This window comes from Stegostoma tigrinum, chromosome 1 (genome assembly GCF_030684315.1).
Source record: "Stegostoma tigrinum isolate sSteTig4 chromosome 1, sSteTig4.hap1, whole genome shotgun sequence".
In the NCBI taxonomy this organism is placed as follows: Eukaryota; Metazoa; Chordata; class Chondrichthyes; order Orectolobiformes; family Stegostomatidae; genus Stegostoma; species Stegostoma tigrinum.
In genome coordinates, this window is record NC_081354.1 from 73763890 (window position 1) to 73788693 (window position 24804).

The 24804-nt window shown below is 40.4% G+C and overlaps 1 protein-coding gene across 2 annotated transcripts in view; it reads right to left on the minus strand.

The window, feature by feature from the left end:
• Window positions 1–24804, minus strand: part of wdfy3 (WD repeat and FYVE domain containing 3) — a 381322-nt gene that overhangs the window by 92415 nt on the left and 264103 nt on the right. For both annotated transcript variants that reach the window (XM_048527789.2, XM_048527782.2), the window contains 3 exons: window positions 15083–15312; window positions 4887–4996; window positions 329–511 (listed from right to left, as the gene is read on the minus strand). In XM_048527789.2, coding sequence (XP_048383746.1) covers window positions 329–511; window positions 4887–4996; window positions 15083–15312 — 523 coding nt within the window. The remainder of the gene's footprint in view (window positions 1–328; window positions 512–4886; window positions 4997–15082; window positions 15313–24804) is intronic.

Genomic DNA, 24804 nt, shown 5'->3' on the forward strand with positions numbered 1-24804 from the left:
CATTGCACCTCAGCCAAATCACTTCAGTTTTGTAAAATTTGCCTTCCCCAAGTTAAAATCTTTTACTTCCGAATTACCACTGTTCTTTTCCATTACAATAAATTTGTTGTGGTCACTATCCCCAATATAGTAGCCCACTTTTCAATCCCTTCACCCAGCTACTGTATAATTTAGACAAGAGGAACAGATTAGTTAAAATATATTGATAGTAATGTCATTTGTTCTCACCATTTTGAATAGTTCTTCTTCTAATGACATTTCTAAACATTCTGACAGTTCACAGACTTCCTGTAATAAGTTATAGTTAAAACTGTACTGTAGTTCCTACCTATATGATTCTGCCAGCATTTTGAAGCAGCATCCTCAATGAGTGGCCTTGCAGTCGACAAATCCACTAGTCCACGCTCGTTTATAGGTAGTGTTACTTTAAAAATCTCCTCCAAAGTTTGTTTCTTGTTGACAATTAGTTCAGTCCAAACCCGATTTACAGCTTTGAGAAGAAGCTGTCGACCTAAGAGTGAAATTTCAAGTTTAAAGAAGAAATTAAACAATTACATTTTATAAGATTCTCTGAAGTACAACATACATAAAATAAGCCTGCCTGAAGTACAAGTTTGCCTGCTGAAAATAAAAAATTAATTAATTTTCTTGAGATTGCCTGTCCTTATGCCTATTCATTCCCCACATCTAGATTGAAACAATCACTGACTTTAATGTGTGAAAACGTGAACTTAAATCAGGTATAATAGAATTTGTTTTACTCAAATGATGACATTTAATAAATATTCCAATAATACAAGCTGAGGAGACATGAACAGGAGAGAAATTCATAAATGTGAATGGTTTCTGATTTAGAAGTGGAGGAGTACTAAATTCCATATCTAATCCAGAGATTTCCCACTTCACCTGTGTTTTGCCCAAAGGGTAAGAATTAATAGCAACAAGAGGATTCCATCTTGTATTTACCATGAAGGGATAACTGTCTATACCCCAGCTTTACGTTTAGTAAATTACGAGAAAGCAGGGCCTATTAGAGGCTATCTACTGGGATGGCAGTTGGGTCAGAGTGGAAGAACAGCACAAGAGGAGAAACTAAGGAAAGTATCAGTGATAATGGGAACTGCAGATGCTGGAGAATCCAAGATAATAAAATGTGAGGCTGGACGAACACAGCAGGCCCAGCAGCATCTCAGGAGCACAAAAGCTGACGTCTCGGGCCTAGACTCTTCATCAGAGAGGGGGATGGGGTGAGGGTTCTGGAATAAATAGGGAGAGAGGGGGAGGTGGACCGAAGATGGAGAGAAAAGAAGATAGGTGGAGGGAAGAGTATAGGTGGGGAGGTAGGGAGGGGATAGGTCAGTCCAGGGAAGACGGACAGGTCAAGGAAGTGGGATGAGGTTAGTAGGTAGGAGATGGAGGTGCGGCTTGGGGTGGGAGAAAGGGATGGGTGAGAGGAAGAACAGGTTAGGGAGGCAGAGACAGGCTGGACTGGTTTTGGGATGCAGTGGGTGGAGGGGAAGAGCTGGGCTGGTTGTGTGGTGCAGTGGGGGGAGGGGACGAACTGGGCTGGTTTTGGGATGCAGTGGGGGAAGGGGAGATTTTGAAGCTGGTGAAGTCCACATTGATACCATTGGGCTGCAGGGTTCCCAAGCGGAATATGAGTTGCTGTTCCTGCAACCTTCGGGTGGCATCATTGTGGCACTGCAGGAGGCCCATGATGGACATGTCATCTGAAGAATGGGAGGGGGAGTGGAAATGGTTTGCGACTGGGAGGTGCAGTTATTTATTGCGAACCGAGTGGAGGTGTTCTGCAAAGCAGTCCCCAAGCCTCCGCTTGGTTTCCCCAATGTAGAGGACGCCACACCAGGTACAGAGGATGCAGTATACCACATTGGTAGATGTGCAGGTGAACCTCTGCTTAATGTGGAAAGTCATCTTGGGGCCTGGGATAGGTGTGAGGGAGGAGGTGTGGGGACAAGTGTAGCATTTCCTGCGGCTGCAGGGGAAGGTGCCGGGTGTGGTGGGGTTGGAGGGCAGTGTGGAGCGAACAAGGGAGTCACGGAGAGAGTGGTCTCTCCGGAAAGCAGACAGGGGTAGGGATGGAAAAATGTCTTGGGTGGTGGGGTCGGATTGTAGATGGCGGAAGTGTCGGAGGATAATGCGTTGTATCCGGAGGTTGGTGGGGTGGTGTGAGAGAACGAGGGTGATCCTTTTTGGGCGGTTGTGGCGGGGGTGGGGTGTGAGGGATGTGTTGCGGGAAATGCGGGAGACGCGGTCAAGGGCATTCTCGACCACTGTGGGGCGAAAGTTGCGGTCCTTAAAGAACTTGGACATCTGGGATGTGCGGGAGTGGAATGCCTCATCGTGGGAGCAGATGTGGCGGAGGCGGAGGAATTGGGAATAGGGGATGGAATTTTTGCAGGAGGGTGGGTGGGAGGAGGTGTATTCTAGGTAGCTGTGGGAGTCGTTGGGCTTGAAATGGACATCAGTTACAAGCTGGTTGCCTGAGATGGAAACAGAGTTCCAGGAAGGTGAGGGATGTGCTGGAGATGGCCCAGGTGAACTGAAGGTTGGGGTGGAATGTGTTGGTGAAGTGGATGAACTGTTCGAGCTCCTCTGGGGAGCAAAACTAAGGAATGTACTTTTTTGTGGGGGGAGGGCAGAGAGGAGAAGCAGGGTGGAGTGATTCATTGAAAGGAATCAGAGGCAAAATAAAACCTGATTCCCAAGTAATTAATGGCAATTCACTTAAAGTTGCACTCACAACTCAGTGAAATGTTAATAACAACACTCATTTCATGACCAACACTAACACAGTGAACAGATCCAAAATGACAGTGAAGTAGAGCTCCTAAAATGGACCTCATCTGCTCGGACCACTTTTTCTTCTTTTATCACTTTTTTCTTTCATTTTCTAGTATTTTTTTCTCTAATCTTCTAGAGGGAGCTTGGTCATGGCGGCAGCAGGTAACAGTCCAGGGCAGGGACTTTGGTAGTCAGCCATGAGGCGGTCGGTGTGGCCGGACAGAATTCTGGCAGCAGCCAGCATCGTGGAAGCAGTCAGGGGCCTGGAGCAGCACCAGAGTAGGACTCTGGCAGCCTGTGGTGAGGTAACTATTGGATCCGAAAGGCAGCGGGTGGTGAGACAGCAGCGTTGAGGCACAGGGATCAAGTGATCAAGCCCAGCACGGGGCAGGGATCGAACACTTGTGGGTAAAGCCCAGTGTGGAGCAACTGCAGGCCAATGGCTCAAGGTGGATTGTAATTTGGAGCTTTGAATTTTCTTATTTAATACTTTATACTGACAAGAACTATAATGTTGAACTCTTAACTTAGTTCTTTATTTTTCTATTTACCTCAGATTTTATACCTAGATATCTTGTATCTAAGATGGTGCTGTGAATAGTGACAGCGTAAACTTTTCATTATACTCCTTTATCACTGTGCTTGAGCATGTATGACAATACAACCTATTTGAGACGTATAAGATAATTAAAGGGTTGGACACTCTGGAGGCAGGAAGCATGTTTCCGCTGATGGGGGGAGTCCAGAACCAGAGGACACAGTTTTAAAATAAGGGGTAGGCCATTTAGAACAGAATTGAGGAAACAGTGGTGGATATATGGAATACTCTGCCCCAAAAGGCAGTGGAGGCCAAGTCTCTGGATACTTTCAAGAAAGAGATGGATAGAGCTCTCAAAGATAGTGGAATCAAAGGTTATGGGGATAAGGCAGGAACAGGATACTGATTGTGAATGATCAGCCACGATCATAATGAATGGTGGTGCTGGCTCGAAGGGCCAAATGGCCTACTCCTGCACCTATTGTTTATTGACAACCTAGTTTTACACAAGTATAATTAATATTCACAATGAAGCTGCAGCTTGAATCATGCTAAACAGCATAGTCAGTCTCTCCTGTCAATATCACTTACAGGATTGATCTTGGTTTCTCTCCTGGCCTCTGTTTTGAATTTTAGTTCTGTGTGAAGACGACAAGTCCAATGTGAAAGCCTCAAAGTGGGCCTGAATTTCTAAGTTATACATGCCCCAAATGCCCTGTTCTCTTTTGTTCCCATTGATTCAGCATTCTCCATCTCCCTCCTTGGGGTTCATTGAGGAATCTGTATCTTCCATTTCTCATCATTCTTCAGGCTTTGCTTGATCTTCCAGCCTCTCTCTTCCCCATGCCAACTGGAACCTTTGGAGTTGCTCGAGTATTCAAAACTCCCTCTAACTTCTCAGCATTACTTCCATTCCCTCCTCCAGAACTCTTGCAAGCTCAGACACTCTATCAATGCAAATTCCGGATTGTCCACCCTCCCAACTTCCTGCCAGGGCTTGTGTGTTGGATGGTCATGTCATGTCATGTCATGGAGTCTGAGACTTTAACAGCAGGCAATGATATTAGAGGGTGTGTGCACTGCAGAGGAAAGTGACCGTTTAAGGCACAACACAGGAGGTAGCCTTGATCCCGAAAAATTCCTGACAACTCCAGGAGGGTTGGGAAAGTTAAGAGATTACGTGGCTCTTGTCCGCTTAGAAATTTGCATAATTCAAAGAAAAGGTAATATTCTATAAATACAGCAAAAGTTGAATTTAATGCAACAAAGATCATCGTTATCAGGATCAGCAATGATTCTACTACCAATGTATTGGTATTAATTATTCTTTACAAATAATTCTGTCTCTTGACAACATACTTGAATTCAAGAATCCCTTTTTGTTCCATGATGTCAAATATTTAAGATTTATCTGGCTGAGTGTGGGTCTCAATGTCTCAATTACAGAGTTAGAACTTCAAAAAAATACATAATTTCATTAAAAGATAACTTGCAAAAATTACTGTTTGTGGAGCAGTAATTGAATAATAGAATGACATTTTACCTTCACTAATATCTTGGCTATGGTTTCCATCTGGTTCAAGATCAGAAGGTATCATGATGTGCCATGTTGTCATTCTCGCTTCTGCTTCCAGGCCAAACCCCTCAAGATTACTGCAAAGGTTTAAAAAATAAATCACGAATGTTGCTATGCAAAGTATGGGAAAAAGACAACTTTCATGGTTTTTATTGATCTTGTGGATGAATAGGTAACATCTACCATTAACGTTACAAGATTGACATACAGGATTAATCTTTGAAAACACCCTCCAAGACAGGGATGGACATATTTGCCAAGTATAAGAGCAAAACTCAGGCTCGTGTGGCACACACAGTGTCCCTCCTTTGCAGCAGAAGTCCCAGGTTCAAGTTCCACCTGCTTCAGAGGTATACACTAACTTCCCTGAACAGGTTAATTAGAAAAAGTGTCTAAAAGTAAAACTCAGTCTGGGTGGTCAACACTTTGAAATGTCACCTTCTTCTGACCGAAGTGTGACTGTGCCTTAATCTTTGAATACTTCATAAAATGACTGCAGCACTTCTTACTTTATAACTTTATAACTTACCCAGTTATAAAATGTTCATTTGTGGGGAGTAAAATTGAGGCCAACTACTGATGAGAATACAACATGCAATGATGAAAAAATATACAATGCGATTTTTTTGGGGCTGCCAAGATGGCAGAGTCTTGTAACAATTTGCTGAAAATATATCTATAATTTCAGCTGATATGGTTGATATGGTCAGAAGATAGATATGACTTCGCCTTTTGCCTGGATCACTAAATGACTCATGATTTTCATAAACTGCTGGAATTTATCTTGTCTCTTAGATATTTTGCATGTTCCCTGAATTCCAAAGTAATGATGTTTCTGTCATCATCTCATCACAATTGCATCTTGTCAGCAGCAGGCGTCTCTCTCACCTTGAGGCCAACTCAGCCACTTAAATAGTAATTGACAGCTTTCCACCCACTTCCATCGGCATTTAGCTAGAGCTGGGAGATGGGACAGGCCCTGCTACATGGGCATTACTGCTAGGTAAATCTGGAGTGAGACAAGGGGTAGAGTGGACTGGCATCAAAGCAATGCCTACCTTCCATGGTAATGGAAACTGAAAGAACTGCGGATGCTCGCCAGACCCGAAACGTTAACTATTTTTTCCTTCACAGATGCTGCCAGACCTGTTTAGCTTTTCCAGCAACTTTGTTTTTGTTCTTTGGTAATGGCTTTACGTTCCCTCATCGATCCTACACTATGTCCTCTCTCCCCACCTTATTTACCTTGTTGTGAGGGTACACATCTAAAGTCCATGTCTCTTGAGGCTGGGCAGTTGTTCTTAATAGGAACAGTTATCTTTGTAGTGGCCAATTAAGATGCAGCCAGGCCATGAAGACTTTTGAAACTGGGTCACCTTCTCATCCCCCAAACTTATACCCATTGATGGAATTCCTGGTGCTATCACTAATCTCTAGTTATAATTTTCATCAACATACTGCTGGACGAGTTACTTTTAAACATGCATGAATACCAAAATCAGCAATTTGCATTTAAATTATACTTTTAACATCGTAAAACATCCCAAAGCACATTGCAAGGGCAATATGAAACAGTACTTTATTTTGGGTCATGTAAAGAGCTTTTAGGACAAAGCTTGACAAAAGAGGTAGGTTTGAAGTAATGACATGTACGAAGAAAGAGAAGTAGAGAGATGAAGAGAATTAGAGATGGAATTTCACAGCATAGGGCATTGGTAGCTGAAGGCACAGCCATCAATGTTGAATTTAAAAAAAAAATCTGGGTATGTGTAACAAACCAGAATTGAAGGAGAACAGATAATTCGGATGGTTGCAGTGCTGAAGGAAGTTACCTAGATAAAATGGGTAAGTTCACGGAAGATTCTGAAAGCATGTGTGAATATTTTAAAATTGAAACAATGCTGTACGTGAAATCAATGTAGTTCAACGAACACAGGCATAATGCTCAGTGGGACTTGGTAGCAGTTTTTGGTTTATGGAAGATCAAGGTCCAAAGATAATAGAGGCAATGGATAACATGTTCAAAAATCAAACAAGTGGAGGTAAGAGCATAGATGAGAAGTTGGCAGCCTGGTATTGTGATAGGGAGTCAGTACAGTTAAGAAAAGCGGCATGATTGCAAATGAGCTAGCTCCGCCCCAGGCAATGGTCAAGTAGCTGAATGGATTACTAACAAAAACTGCACAATACAACCATTTCTTTCTTGGACAGACATATTTCTAGACCGGCGTTGAACAATTCATCGTATACCTACACATAAAACTACAAAATAAAAGCATATTTGGGCAGAATGTTAGTGCATTAGAATTGCGTTTGCAGTATTTTTTCCTTCGTTCATGCATTCTACATTGTTGTGGCCAGATCTTTACATAATGACCAAAATTAGACTTGGTTAGACTTAATGACTCAAATACATTCAAATGTGTTCTGGTAGTAAGAATTCTTAATTAGCTTCTTGAATTCAACTGCCTACATAAATATTTAAGGCACTAAACATAATTTTTATATGTATGAGATACTTGAAAAAGTATCATGCAACTGCAAGGTTTGCTTTCTAAGTACAGTTTGGGAAGCATTATGACATGTTTTTGGTTAATCAAAAACAGTTCATTGCATTTTAGCTCACAACCACTTTCCTAGACTACTTCACACGTTCGAAATCAGTTATCATTTTGCTCCATTGATGTCAATAGCTGCACAGCATCACAATTGCATGCTAAGGCTCACATGATAAAAATAAAAAATACCTTTCTGCCACAAAGTAATTGAAAATAATTACTTTGCAGAATAGATTTCCTATCATAAAAACAAATGCAAACACACAACTAAATCTTGCAGATAATAAAGTGTGGAACTGGACGAACACAGCAGGTCAAGCAGCATCTTAGGAGCACAAAAGCTGACATTTCGGGCCTAGACCCGATCATCAGAAAAGAAATATTGCACTTGCATTTTTTAAATGACAGGATGGTTAAAAAGGTATTTGGCACACTTGGCTTGGTTGCTTGGACCTTTGAGTTTTGGAGTTAGAAAGTCATGTTGAGTTTGTACAGGAAACTGGTGAGGTCTCTTTTGGAATACTATGTCCAGTTCTGGTCACCAAGTTATAGGAATGATATTATCAAACTGGAAAGGGTTCAGTAGAGGTCTACCAGGATGTTGCTGGGTATGGAAGGCTTGAGTTATAAAAAGAAAAGGCTGGATAGACTAGGGCTTTTTTCACTGGAGGTTCAGGGGCGACCTGATAGAAGTTGATAAAATAATAAAGTATAGATAAAGATAGTGGCACAGTTGCCTGTTCCCTAGAATGGGGAATTTTAAGAACAGGGGGCACATCTCTAAGGTGAGAGAGATTTTCCATGCTGTATGCCTCTATGACTTGGCATTTCTGCTATGCGTGCTGAGTTTTGCCAGCATAATTTAGACAAACAATGCAAAACATGAAGGAATTTCATGTGCAAATTATATCCAATAAATAGCATTTCTATGATTTGTATGCCAATTTGGGAAAAAAAGTGTGTTGGCAGCTGGATTAACACAGGAGGTGTCTGTACTGTACGGAGGGTGAAATGATAATGATATGGCATTATCCATCATGACATGACAGACATCAGCAAACATGTCCAAGAACTTGAAGGAAGGATAGGCTAGCCTGTACTAATAAAATGAACTTTCTAATATAATATTTTTATAATAAAATAATAATTTTAATAAAAGAGACAGAATTACATATGAACAGTATAAACAGAGATTTTGCAAAAACCGACTACAACCAGATGGCAGTCACTCATGGATAAGGGGAAATCATTATAAGCCACAAACTACAAAGACAAGAAAAACCCATCTCTCCAACCTATAGAATGGATCCCTGAGCCATAAACTTCATGGCAACATAAAGCAACATTAATCCTTCATTAGTCATGTTGCACAACATGGGAGGCACTAGGCAAAACTAAACCAGACGTAAGACAGGAAGTATGAATATGCAGAAGAGTGACTGGTTAACTTTTGTATGGAATATTGGATTCTCAGATTAAATAGAAGATTTGGAATGTTACTCTTGTGCAGAGTTATATTTCAGCATTGTTGCCAAGACACCAATATGTACAACTGTTTACAAATAAGTAACTGGGGTTACTTGTACCAGTAGTCCACATTGATACTCAGGAACATTCTTAGCAAACAACGTCACAGACACTAACATTACCACCCTTAGCTACATGCTGTCCCACAGATATAACAGATCCACCAAAGTGGCAGCATATTAGTATCAGCTGGGGAGAACTGCCCTCCGAGTATTCAAAACTGATTCTGGAGCCATGAAGGTTAATGTCATGTCAAACATGGGCAAAGAATCCTGATTGCTATCCATCTGCCAACTACTTTCAAGGCTCCTCTGCAAGTGATGAATCTGTACTCCATATTGAAAACCACACAGATGAAGCTTGAGCATGAGTGAATGACTTCAATGTCCATCACCCAGAGCTGCTAAGTAGCATCGTTACTGACTGGGCTTCTTACAGACATACTAGATTTGTTCTGCAGCACACAGATGAGGGAACCAACAAGACAGAAAAACCCACTAGACCTCATCCCCAAAAACCTAAGGGCTATGGATTCTTCAGTCCATGAGAGTTTTGATAGCAATGAGCACTAAACTATCCTTCTGGAATGAAATTTCCCTCTCCACACGGAGGATACCTCCCAAAGATATTGTATGGCACTATCACTGTGCTAAATGGGATGGATTTCAATAGACGTAGCAAACCAAAACCAGCATTTGTGTGGTTCTAAGGGACAAGAACTGTATTCAACAATTGGTAAATGCACGGCCTTGTTTATCCTCAACTTTAGTGTTTCTATCTAAGGATTAATGCTGTTTAAATTTAAATACATGAAGGGCATGCCAAAAACAGTACCAGGCGTGCCTAAAAATAAGGTGGCAACCTGGTGAAGCTACAATACAAGATTGCTTGTATTACAAACAGAAGCAGCATTTTATAGACAGGCTATTCAATCTCACAATCAGTGGATCAGATCTAACGTCCATAGATTTGTCATTTCCAGCCGTGAACAGTGCTGGACAATTAAAATGCTCATCCTTCCTCAAGATGGAGAAGACCAGCACATCAAATCAAGAGACAAAATTCATGCATTTGCAATGATCTTCAACCAAAAATGCTGAATGCAACCTTTAAAGGAAGAAACAGTAGATTCTTGATTACCACGGGGTTAAAACATTATTAGGGATATGTAGGAATTAAGAGTTGAGGGTAAAAATTCACTCAACTATATCTTACTGCATGTCGCCGCAGGCTTGAAGGGCTGAGTGGTCTACTCTTGTTCAGTGTTTGTATGCTGCTCATATCCTCCCGAAGTCCCAAATATTGCAGAAGCTAGTTTTCATCCACTGTGATTCACTCCACATGATATGAACAAACTGAAGACACTGCATTGTGAAGGTTATGGCTCTGACAAGCTGAGAACAAGGTGTCCCAGTACAGCTAGAACACTGACATCTGCCCGCGAATGAAGCATTAATGACAGCCATGGAGCTCTGACTGAATGCTAGCAGGCAAGTGGCCTCAGTTAGTTTTAAACAGTGGGTGCAACCCAATTTCCTGACCCTTGACCCTCAATTGTTGCCCTGAAGAATCTTGGAAAACTTGATGCTTTTTACTTAAAAACTCTAGATTGAACTGGTACCTCAAACTTCTGGGTGTCTCATCCCTGGCTTATCCTACTCACCACTGTCACAGATCTCCCACTGCATCTCCAATCACTTACCACTACCACCAACCTCCCGCCCCCAGATCTCAGATATTTGGTGAGAGAACAATTATCAACCATCAAAATGGGGTCACTAAGGTAAAGTCAGGAAGCCCTGATCTAACGATCACACTGTGTTATTCAATAGCATTACTAATGCAAAATCCTCAATATCACATCTTGAGTGTTGAGACTGGCAGAAATGGAACTAGCTCAGCCACATAACTACTGAGGCTACAATAACAGGTCAGAGGCGAGTCTATCTGTAGTGACTAACTCACCACCTGACTTTCCTAAGCTTGTTCAGCATTTACAAGCCACCAGGAGCGTGATGGAATAGAGGCAGCTCCAACAACACTCAAGAGACTCAACACCATTGAGAGCAAAGCTGCCTGCTTGACTGCCACCCTATCACCTTTAATATTTAATCCCCTTGCCCACTGCCAACACAGTGGTAACACACTGTACAATTTCACTGCAGCAACTCACGAAGGCTAATTTGAGCCCAGCTTCCAAAATAGAGGCCTCAACCAGCTAGGATGACAAGGACAGATGAATGGGAAGGATGTGATCTGCAACTACCTCTCCTGCTTGGTCTGGAAATTAAGGGTGACATAACTGTTCTTCCTGCATTCCACGTGGACAATGGGACAACTAATCAGCACCCTATTCTCAGGCCCTATAAAATTGTGCATACTTTGTTCAAGCCAGTTTCTTGCGGTCTAGTCCTGATGCATGGAAGATGAAAAAGTTCAACTTCTTGTTATCTTTTAGCAATGTTGAACCTCTGTACTACCAAGCAATTATTCATTACAATTTCTTTTTGTCTTGCATCACTAAGCGTAGTTTAATTTTGCTGGTCTTTCTCTCTATCACAGACCCTCACTATTACCCTGTTCTAGTCACTTCCTCTGTTTTAACTAGAAAACAGAGACATCTGCGAAGGCAGACATCAACTCAAAACGCTGTTTCGCTTTCCATTTCTGCTGCTTAATCTATTAAGTGTTTCCAGGATGTTTTGCATTTCTTTTAGAATGAAGATACATTTCCCTCCTCCTCACTGCTTGCAATACATTTAATGTCAACAGCTGTGCAAGTGAGGGCAAAGCTGTGTGGGAAACAGCCAATCATTCCAAACTGTGGCAGAGTCAGGGGGATGACCGGTACTGTCAGGCTCCTCCAGTGCAGTCCAACCAGCAAAAGCATTGTTTCAACAGCCCAATGGTCTCATTATTTTTTATGGCAGTATGAATTTCATTATATGCACGCTTCCGACATGAGAGAGGTATGCACTGGAGATATGGGCCAAGTGATTAGTGGTAAGCCTTTGTTGTCTAGTAATCACTCCAGTTTGTCATATTTACTCAAACGTAGGCATTTTAAGGACTGCGAGAGAATGATGACATCATGATAGCTGTAACAATACTAATCATTGCGCTGTATCATGAGCTGAGTATGGCTGTATATCAATGTTGGACACAGTTGAGCAAGTGTAACCCTGCTTACAATGCATCTCAGAACTGGAGGTTGAATGCTTGCAAAGTGACATGTGCGACATCAAACCTGCATCATGGCGAATCCACACTACTAGTTATACTTCTTTCTCATTCTCTCTGCTTTCCTCTGGCAGGAGAAAAATAAAACATTTCCTGCTCCCTTCAATGAGCGAGTACATGCAGCAGTGTTTGCAACAGTGTCATAAACAGCTGGGAGAAAGTTACAATGTCACCCAACCCAACTTGGAAGGTAGCAAATTTCACAGCCACGAGCATCTTCAAATAAACTGGCAACGGCTGCAGTAAGTGCCAAATTTTAGTGAGCACCCCCCGCTGAACAAAAAAAGATTACTTGTTCCTTGGTGTGATTTGGACAGGAAAATGGTCAATAAACATTTTGTTGAGAGTCCTTTCCTCCCTCCTCCTCAATCTTTAAGGAGCTTATCATTTTCTAAATAACACAGTGTGGAGGCCAGGCTGCATCAGCGAAGCAAGAAAGTTGGCGTTTCACGTAGGGACCCTTGTTCATTTTCTATATCACTTCTGTTCATTTATCCTGTTATGCTGTTGCATAAAAAGTTACCAACCACATATATGGAAACAGAGATAGTGGGAACTGCAGATGCTGGAGAATCCAAGATAACAAAGTGTGGAGCTGGATAAACACAGCAGGCGAAGCAGCATCTTAGGAGCACAAAAGCTGACGTTTCGAGCCTAGACCCTTGATCAGAAAACAACTGGTCTGTGTAGAATCCCTGAAAGTCAGAACCAAGGTCTTCAGCCTGCACCACACAGCACAGTGTGATTTCATCAATCTGAAACAGCAGTTCAAAACTTCCAAGCATACCTCAGAATCAGCAACAGGCAGTAGAAATCAAATCAGCAAATAAGCAGAAAGTAGTTGATGATCACCTTAAGATCACACTGGAGGATGCGCGTACAAGGTTAAGGACAGAGTGTTAGTTGATATATTCAAATCAAAAATGATACTGCTGGTACCAAATTAGCATTACACGTTGACTGACATCAAGAACGTGCTTATTCTATGTATGTAGATACATGCAGCTTGTGTTAACTCCCTGAACAAAATAGTGCTTGGGATCACAAGTACCAGAAGTGTCCTTGCAAGTTATTTATACCAATTTGGACCAGAATTGGCAGCTACAGCTCTGAAAAATATGGCACTATACATTTGATCCATTGTGCCTGTGCTGGTTCCGTGGAAGGTCCATCCCATTTGCCCCACTTTCTGTCTTGCTCTTCCCCACAGTCCTGAATTTTTTTCTTTTCAAGCATATATCCAGTTCCCATTTGAAAATTACTATTGAATCTGCTTCCATTTAACCAGTAAATTTCAGATTACTGAGGAAAAAAAATTGTCGTCTGGTTTTCTCTGCAACCTATCTTAAATCAGTGTTCTTTGGTTATCGATCTACTGCCCAGTCAAACCGTTTCTCCTTATTTACTCTACCCCCAGTACATTTTAAATCTATTAGAACATAGAACACAGAACAGTACAGGCTATTCAGCCCACGATGTTGTGCCGAACTTTTACCCTAAACCTAAAGGTCTATCAAATAGTTGCTTAAAATGGCCCTAACGAGGCTGACTCCACTACCCTCTCCGGCAATGCATTCCATTACCCTGCCACTCCGAGTAAAGAACCTGCCTCTGCTGTCTCCCTGATACCTATCTCCTCTCACTTTAAAACTGTGTCCCCTCGTAAAAGCTACCTACAACCTAGGAAAAGTCTCTGGCTGTCCACTCTATCTATACCTCTGATCATTTTATATACCTCTACCAAGTCACCTCTCATCCTTCGTCGTTCTAAAGAAAAAAGCCCGAGCTCTCTCAACCTTCCCTCCATTCCAGGCAACATCCTGTTAAATCTTCTCTGCACCTTTTCTAACACTTACACATTTTTCCTGTAATGAGGTGACTAGAACTGGACACAATACTCCAGATGTGGCCGAACCAGGCTTTTGTATAAGTGGAGCATAACTTCACAAAACCTGCTCTTCCTAGTCTACTCTAAGGAGAGCAACCCCAGCTTCACGGTCTCTCCCCTTAGCTGAAGTCTCTCAACCATGGTATAGTTCTAGTAAACTTCCTTTATACCATCCACAATGCCTCAACTCCCTTCTAAAATTGGACACAACCAAGCTGAGGCCTAACCAGTATTTACTCAAACCTAACTTCCTGGCTTTTGTATGGTAAGCTTTTATATATAGAGCCAAAACTCACTTATGCTTTGTAAGCAGTTTCTCATCAACTTTCTTAATGCCTTCAAAGACGTGAATCCCAAGTTTCTCTGACCCAGCTATACTCATCCACCACTCAGGATTTTACTACTTAGCTTACATTGCTTCTCCTCCACTTCATAATCTACAAGGCTGCTAGTATTGTCCTTACAATTTACAACACTGCCAAATTTTATATTGTGCCCCATTACAAATGCCCAGATCAGAAGATGCAGTGGTACTAAAACTGATCTCTTAGGTGATATGATGGTCCACATTCATCCAGTCTGATAATGAACAACTCACCATTATTCTCTCTCAGTTCATATCCTTGCTATCAGTCACTACCACTTTAATTCCCTGGGCTGCAAGATAACAGGCTCTCTAAAGGGAGTAGCCAATTCATCAGTAAATAACTTTACAGAACCAACTGCCTTGCATGTGAGAAATCATTTAAATAACTACATAAATCAGAAATCCAAATAAACTGATTACAATTTGATGACATTTATGCAATATTAATAACAGAAGATAATCTATAAATCTGACAATGAAATAGATGTCAAAAAGATTATTTTTATTTGTGGTTATATAAAGTTTTCATGCTGTTATGAAGAGAATATTATATTGGCTATTTTGACTTAGCTGTCAGACTTACCTTCCAACATAGAGGCTAATTAAACAATGTGCTAGGCAGCCAATGAATTCTTGATCATGATTACCAGGTCCAAGTATAAGTGTGCGGTTGACTGTCAGGACACGTAAAGAGTCTAAAAGAGCAACTTGTTGTGGAACAGTCTTATGTGGTCTCGATAACTGGTAGAGTATTGTTCGATTGAGACAGTGGTAAATGGGATCCAGAGATAGACCCTGGGACTTCCGTTTAGACTAGACAGAAAAAAGACCAACATGATTATAAACCTTTAACAACAGGAACATTTCCACTTTTTTTCTTACTCTGCTGTAGCTACAAAGAAATGCAAATTAGAAATCAGTATATCAACACTTTAGATTCCAATTGAATCGCTCTGCAGTGTAACTGATTAGGTGCAACAGAACAATAATAAAACTTAAAAATTAAAGGTTAATATAGCAATGCACATTTATGTTTGGTATATAAACAGAACTTCATGCGATACACTGATTTTCTGGTCATTTATGGGGCACAGTTCAAAAGACGATTTGCCTACAAAGCCTAAAAGGATAATGGAGAAAAATGCATTCACCTACACAGATTTGGATCAACAAAGAAAATATTAACCATACAAGAGGAATTTTTTAAAAAAAGTTTTAATCACATTTGGATTTTGAGCACCTAAATAGATATTTCAGCTTTGCCTTTTATAGTTAGAAATTCTCGTGCTCCCTATCCTTGAAATATCCACGGAGTCTCTTTATATTTGTTTGTTTCTTTGAACACGCCTTTCTTTCAATACCATTACAAATTAATCTCAACTTTCAACGAGAGCAACTTCTTAAGGCTTTGAACAGTTTGTCATGGATTCAGTATTTCTTCAACACTCATTTGTGCTGTTGAGAAATTTCAGATATCATAATTCATCAAAAATAAATAGGAATTTCAGAAAAGTTGCCACTAGGTCAAAACAAATATCGTCATTAAAAGAATCCTTAGTTAAGGAAGACAGATGTTATTTGCCCTCATTACCTCTAAGGTCTATGGAGTCCCAGAGGTGATTTCATTTCTTTAACAATAAAGGAGTCTCCACAAAATCTTTGAAATCTACACCAAAAGATACATTGACAAATAAAAACGAAGTGCTTCAAGTGGTGCTGTGTAAACTGGCTCAAAGTGATCACTATTTTTTTAAAGGAAGCACAAGAACATGCAGCCTTTAGAAAGTGAAGCTGAATGTTAACCTTTTTAATTACAACTTTTTCCAATTTTTCTAAATCTCTCACTTTTCTGTGAGGGAGGTGCTGTGACAAATAAAATGCAATTTCTGCATTCTGAACCTGTGTTTTCTAGTCACAGATTTCATTGTTATTAACAGTATAATAGACAAGTGTGAACCATATCCTATGTTAGTTATAGCATTTGATTTTACACTATTACATGCAGGATTTTTAAGCTGGTAAACTGAAAGAAATTCCTCCAAAAATGGAAAGCCTGCAAGCTAAAATAAGTAATTGCTTCCAGTGAAATTGGTTACACAATTCGTCAACTTAGTTTACATATTTTTTTCATAGTGCAGTTGCTACGACATTGAACATTTGCACAAAATGCAAGGAAACTGAACTAACTTATAGACAGTCTGCCATGACATTGCCGCAGAGGATGACATTTAATACATGCGGTGATATCTCTATGCTATCCACATGTAGGACTTGGGGGTAGTGTGACCTTGGTCTGGCAGCTCACCCTACAGGTATATAACATTTAGAGGGGTGTTAATAGTCTATTGGTGAGACCTTCAGCCCAATCTGGGAGAAATACTTGCTTCCGAGAGCTGCTAGCCAAATAAATGGTTGGCATCTTTCTTGTCTCAGCACTATCACCAGTAGAGCAGCGGCCATTTCTAAGATCGCATCTAATTTCCAAAGGTAAGGAGATAAAACTGAAGTGAGGAGTAAATTAGAGATATCTAGACAGGACAAGTGTAGCCTATGACTGAATGAGAAGGGGGTGTTGGGATAAATTGTTCCTGGGGGTGTGGAGCAGAAATGGGATGGGCTGACCTGCAGGTGATCTGCTGACAAAGAGGCACCCCATCTAATGTAATGAAAGATAATGAGCTAGATGCTTTGCTTGTAACTCTCCCACCACTGGTTAAATACTAGCTGTGATGGGAGTAGGCTGTCAACTAGGCTCCAGTTGGGCAGTTTAACAGTTTCTATTGTAGGTAATATTGTGATTGGGGCATTGGCACATAGGTACTTTTGTTAGATCTCCATCCAATTAATTAATTAATAGAGTAAACAGAAGTGACACCAGAACTAAACCGATGGAGAGACAAGCACTCATGCGTATTCAACAATATAAAAACAGCCCTCAACTCCTATCTTATTTTGTACATCTGAATCAAGTTTATCTGCATCTTGTTTTCTGTCATCTCCCAATTCTATATCTTTTCTGGTATTCTCCGGTGTCCTACTTTGCCAAAGGTTTTTACTAAATCCACATACTACTTCCCCACATCTATTATGTCTGTTGCTTGCTGGTGAAGTGGGTTCAGAGGCTGAGAAATAATTGAACTGGGATATTCCATCTATCTTCGAAAGATTGGTGCAGACTTGACGGCACCTTGCATTCTCTCTGCACTGCAGGGATTCTATGATTCTATGAAATTTTGCATTACCTGCCATTCTGCCAACCAGAATTTCTGATATCTGACCCAGGCATCACTATTACAGAACAAAATACTGATGTTTTCAGTTTCAAGTAATTGTAAAAGTGCTAGTTGGATGTTGAAGCAGTTTTCCTACTGAGAAGCATTAAAAGTAGAGACGCTCTAAGCACCTGCAAGTTGAAGTATACGTCTAGGCAGGTTTTCAATCCATTCCTATGATTACCATGAATTGCAATGGACAGTTCTGATTTACTAACACCACATGAACCTTGTTTGTAACATAACAAGAATTTATTGTACTTACCTGGTTGTCCAGTACCACAAAGAAGTTATTATTCATGCACCTCTGAACAATCAACAGTTTTTCAGTGATTTTCATAGGAACAAGAGTTGTCCATTCGCCATTTTCATTGAAGGAGATCATGGCTGATCTGCTCATGGTCTTTATACACCTGTCTTGACTGCAATATCACATCATCAGCATTTCTATCAAACTCTGATTAGTGCAGTCTGATTTAAAGTACTAATTTTCTGCCCAGATCTTCCTGCCACAGACAACAGTTGCTTCTTGTCAGTTCTTTCAAAGAGTGCAGATAAGTGTCAAATAGCATTTACGCCACACAAGTGCCAGACCATGATGATCTCCAACAAGGCAGAATTGAACCATCATCATTGACATTCAGTGGCATTACCATTGCTGAATCCTTCACTATAAAATCCTACCGATTATCACTGAAACTGAACTAACCATTTCAATACAATGGGCATCCATTGTAACTTGGAAATACATTGCCATTCTTTCAGTGTCACTGGGTCAAAATTTTGGAACTTCCTCCTCAAAAACATTATGGATGTAGATACACCAAAAAGAGTGCAACAGTTTAAGGAAACTCACCATCGTATAATGGACAATTAGGGAGGGGCAAGAATGCTGGCCCAATATCCCCCAAGTGAATTTAAAAACAAATCTGACATCCTAAAAATCTCAAGTAAATCGCTATCCAGAAAATCAAATTTTTTACTGCAAAGTATTTCACAACATATGATTCCATTTTAAAAATGTATATGACTTATCTGCACAGGCTGGAAGTTTGATGAGATATACAAAAACATCAGGGTTTGAAAATAGTTTCAAACCAAGCTCTCAGGTATGCACCAACTCACATCATCCACAAGGTGGTGCAGGAGTCAGACTTTCTCCTCTGGATTATCAAGATTCCATTGTTTTGAAAACTGTTGTTTCAGCAGAACAGAAATAAATATTGGCAGATTGGCTATGTTCAAATCTAGCAGGCCAAATAGGAATGTGCATCACTGGCTAGATTAACTCGATAATTCAATCACCGTTCTTTCATTAGAAAAAATACAAGCAAATGTTAGCCACATGCTAGAATAAGTAAACTAGGCAAAATACAAACCTCCTCAAGCAAAAATAAAAAGACATCCACTGTTCACATTGGATAGTTGAGTAATTGAGAAGAAGAGAGCGCTTACGGCAATTCAACCTTTTAACTGCTAATAGCCAGCTTCTAGCAATTTTCATAACTTGTCAATTAGCATTGCATGGAGAAGAAATTCTTCTGTAAATTTGCCTGTACGTGTGTAGCTTCCATTAAATTGTAGATTAGAAGAAACTACAGTAGTTGATCTCTTGAGCTAACCATGTTAGGTGTTATGATTTTCATATTTATATATCACAATGGGCCCTTTTTGGGCCCACTGCAAAAACTAACATCAAAAATTACTTGTATAAATCTACTTGCCTTCACCTTTATATTAAGCATGTCCACAGTAAAAATGTCATGTTAGTAGACTTTAAAAAAAACTGGCATTTTGATTTGCTCCTCCTCCTTTAGTAATTTATTCTTGGTCCTTTGTCACAGTGTCACTTAGAGTATAGACCTATCTTGTTTAGCTGCTCTTCAGTGTAGGTAAATCAAAGCAGCTAACATTAAATAATATATTTCGGATTCTGTGTCCACCTCCTCTACAATTCACCATACAGAACTCTTCAGTGGGTTTTGCCCTGCTCATAACATCAAGAAAGTATCACGGACACATTTATTAACATCACTCTCTGTGAATGAAACTTGTTAGCACTCTATGACTTCTCCCATTTATTGAACAGTCAATCACCCCAATTCTTAAAATTGCCATTCCTTGATAGTCCAGTTTTGTAACAATTAAAGTCAGAGCTGTAGAGATATACAGCATGGAAACAAGCCCTTCTGTCTAACTCATCCAGGTTGACTAGATATCCCATACAAATCTAGTCCTATCTGCCAGCATTTAGCCCATATCCCTCTAAACCTCCATATTCCCATATACGTGTTCAGATGCCTTTTAAATGCCTGACAGCTCATTCCATAGACTCTCACCCTCTGCATGAAAATGTTGTCTCTAAGGCTCCTTGTACACCTTTCCCCTTTCACCTTAAACCTATGCCCTCCAGTTTTGGACTCTGTTTACAGCAGAGGGGAAAAGACCTTGCCTATTTACCCTATCCATGCTCCTCATGATTTTATAAACCTCTAAGATCACACCTCAGCCTCTGACACTGCAGGGAAAACAGCCCCAGCCTATCCAGCCTCTTCTTACAGCTCACACGCTCCAACCTTGGCAACAAGGCTCAATAAAACGTTTCTGAACACTTTTTAGCTCAATAACATCCTTCACACAGGAGGGAAACCAGAATTGCATGCAATACTCCAAAAGTGCTGAACTAATGTCCTGTACAACGGCAACATGAGCTCCCAACTCTTATACTCAATGCATTGGCCAATAAAGACAAGCATACTAAACACCTTTTTCACTATCCTATCTACCTGTGACTCCACTTTCAAGGAACTATGAACCTGCACTCCAAGGTCTTTGTTCAGCAACACTGCCCAGGACCTAACCATTAAGTGTTTAAATCCTGCCCTGATTTGCCTTTTCAAAATGCAGCATCTCACTTTTATCTAAATTAAACTCCACCTGCACTGCTCAACCCATTGGCTCATCTTATCAAGATCCTGTTGTACTTTGAGGTAACCTTCCTCGCTGTCCACTACATCTTCAATTTTGGTGTCATCTGCAAACTTACTAACCATACCTCCTATGTTCACATCCAAATCATTTATGTAAATGACAAAAAGCTGTGGACCCAGCATGGTTCCTTGTGGTACACCACTGGTCACAGGCCTCCAGTCTGAAAAGCAACCTCCACCACCACCCTCTGTCTTCTACCTTTGAGCCAGTTCTGCTTCCAAATAATTAGTTCTCCTTGTACTCGGTGTGATCCAACCTTGCTAATCAATCATGATGAACCTTGTCAAATGCCTTAGTCCAAAGAGATCACACCCCTATTTGTTATCTCTTCAAAAAAACACTCAAGCAACTTCCTATGGACTTCTTTTCCTTATCTACCCCTGAATAAGTAAATTGACAAGTACAATGGAAATGATGCAGCATTTAATTGCTCAATTGCTGGGTATTTTATTTTGTGTCTCTCAATTCTTCTCAGTTTTCTGTGGCAGAAGTTAAGCCTGGTTACCGTAAGTAAGAAAGAAAGACTTACATAAAACATGCACATGTACTGATCCAAAAAGCCAACCCATACACACTCCTGGAATTTCTCCTCGATAGTATTATTACTAATTTGATTTGCCCCCAGTCATATATGTGTGATTCATGCCACTCATAATTACAGATGTACCTTCATTGCATGCATCTCAATTTTCCTGTCTATAGCCCAAAATCACCCCGACGGTTTAAGTGTCTATGCTCTACTCCCACTAATGGTTTTTTGCCCCTAGGTGTCTCCACCTCCACCCATACAAATCCAACATTATTGGAGCTAATATCATTCATGATTACTGTGAATAGGACAAAGAACAATACAGCACAGGAACAGGCCCAGCGGCCCTCCAAGCCTGCACCGACACATTTTGCTCTTCCATACTAAAATTGTCTTCACCTATAGGATCCATATCCCTTTGCTCCCTTACTATTCATGTATTCGGTCAGAGTATTTGTGCCAGAGACAGACTGGGGTGGAAATGTGATTGCAATAATATTCCCTTTAACTAGCAATGCAATCCATTGTTGCTCCTTAGTTTCTGTCCTTACTAAATTCTGAATATCTCTAGATATTCAGTTCCCCAACCATACCTCTGTAATGCTCATATGATACCTGTGTTCATCTACTTGCGTGATAAGTTTACTTTACTGCAAATGCTGGACGCTTAAAGGCACAAGTCTCAAGACGGTCCTTTCAACATTACTTGTACCATTGCTATTATTTTTCACTGTGGCTCCGTTTGATCCTTGCCTTCATTTTCTCTGCCCACTAAAGAACCCTCTGGAATCAAGTGTTAGGGGGAAAGGCAGCAAAGTGGAGTTGAGTATTATGAGATCAACCAATGGCACAGCAGACTCGATGGGCCAAATTGTCCACTTCTACTCCTAAATTTTATGACTTTTTGCTTATTATTTACAAAGCAAATGACAAGAAATTTGTAAAACAAATTCCTTCACCATTACTTCAGACACAGACATTCCAGACAAGCTGTTTATAGACCAGTGTTTGCCAGAGACTACCACTACAGAAAATGGATCAGTTGTTTTTCATCAGGCCACAGCAGTTATCAACAATTCAACAGTTTGATACAACCATCAATAGAATGTTGGCATTAAACACATCAACAGGATGATTAAGGACAATCTGGCCATCTGCGTATTTCCAAGGCATAAAACAGAACATACAAGTCAAATGATAATGCAACTGACAAGGTGGAAAAACACTGATGCAAAATTTCTGACTTATGGCCAGAAGTTAGAGTTCAGTTGTGTGTATTCTACTATTAATTGGTCATGGAAATATTAAAATGTGGATAAGCAGCAATGTTAAGCTCACACTTCTGTATAGCTAGTGAAACAAGTATAGTAAATGTCGAAAATAACATACTAAACTAAAAAGGAGGTGAAAACAACCTGTGAAGTTCTAGTGGATATGCAGCCAGTATCCATGAAGTAGACTTATTTGGACGAAGAAAGATTGACCAACTTAACTAAGTTGCATTTTCTTTAAAATTTACGCATTGTAAGCCAATCACAATAATGTTAGGACTTACTACTGATAGACTGAGGGGAATATATTTCATTTCTTATGAATCTATATTTTTTGTTACACAATGTTCCATTGTCAAGTAGCACAAAGGAGCAATTGTTTTACACAAGACAAAATGGCCTGGAAATCTACAGACACCATTATTTTTTAGAAGCAGACATAAAAGAGGTGTGTCAGCATCCAGTATGGTGGGAGGTCCACATGTAATAGAAGTGTTTCACCAACCATATGGTAAATCTATCTAGGGCCCACACCTGAAACTGGGTCATTACATTTATAATTAAGGGGCATAACACTTACTTCATGCCCACTTTACAAAATTTGTTGGCAACTGATTGAAGAGCGTGTGAATGCTGCAACAGTATTTGCAAGAGTTTGAAAGCCAAACCAGCAGTCCATAAAGAGATGGTTGAAGGCTGCTGCCTAAAAAGGCAAATTTCAATCTTTATAAAAATACTGCTGATTGTGGCACTGGAAGGATTTAGACTGCTAAATCCCAGGGCTGGTGAGCTGTCCCTCATATCATTTTGCATCATCACAACAAATGATGTGCAATTACAAGAAGTTCATCTCACACTATTTAACTAGAACAAAAAGGATTAAGGGTGAATCCGGTTGAGCTGTCCATGGTTGAGAAGGTAAATGGTGAAAAAATTAATAAGCTCATGAAATAAGGATGAACGCATAAGTAAAACTATTTTTTCCAAACAATTTCAGATCATGAAATGGTTCAGGAGAGAAAATGTTTAGAAGTTTAAGTAAGAAATCAGTAAAATTTTGAAAAGAAATAAAGAATACAGTGAAGGAACACAAAGTGGATTACAGCAGTGTTAAATGTGAACGGCAAGCATTCACACAAGTTCAACTGGCTGTACGGCCTCCAGCAATGCTGTAATTTCTATGCTGCACACTTTGCAATAAAGTGCAACAATGCACCATGTGTGTACTTGCTACGTGTAACATTGAAATTAGTAGCAGTAAATGTGGAACTAGAATAAAAAGATGCTTAATACTATAGAATAAAAGATAAAAATGTGTGGCAAAAATCACACTTCCAAGTCAAGCTTGTAGTTTAATGGAGGAAATGTAGATCAATTATAAATTCTTCCACATCACAAGTATTAATAACAGTTAAACGTGAATTCAAGAGAAATAGGGAGAAATTCAAATCTGCAAAAGAGCTAATGGAAAATTTAAGTGCAAAATCCTTTAAAACCAAAAGGCAAAATGGTGCTAGCACAGTTGTACAGTTCCTAAATACTAAACCTATCCCATAATTGTTTTTATTCACATAACTAAGTTACTTGCAATCTCAGCCATGAATTTACTGGCAGCAAACTCAGTTCTAAGTAGTAAGGTTCTGGGTTTAGATTCCATTCCAGGATTTAAGCATAAAAATCAAAGGTGATGGTTTAACGTAGCATTGTGCAACTGCCGCATTGTAAAAGTGTCACTTTTCAAATGAGGATTGATACCCTTGACAGCAGGTATTTCAGATTTGGTCTCTAGTCAGGGACAGCAAATTGTAATGATGACTAAGGTGGGTATAGAAATCGCGCATGCAGAAACAGAGGAATCTCAGCTGTTATAACTGCCCAACAGCTTCGAGGCTTCTTCAAGATAATAAAATGTGAGGCTGGATGAACACAGCAGGCGCAGCAGCATCTCAGGAGCACAAAAGCTGACGTTTCGGGCCTAGACCCTTCATCAGAGAGGGGGGTGGGGTGAGGGTTCTGGAATAAATAGGGAGAGAGGGAGAGGCGAACCGAAGATGGAGAGAAAAGATTGGTGGAGAGGAGAGGAGAGTATAGGTGGGGAGGTAGGGAGGGGATAGGTTAGTCCAGGGAAGACGGACAGGTCAAGGAGGTGGGATGAGGTTAGTAGGTAGGAGATGGAGATGTGGCTTGGGATGGGAGGAAGGGATGGGTGAGAGGAAGAACAGGTTAGGGAGGCAGAGGCAGG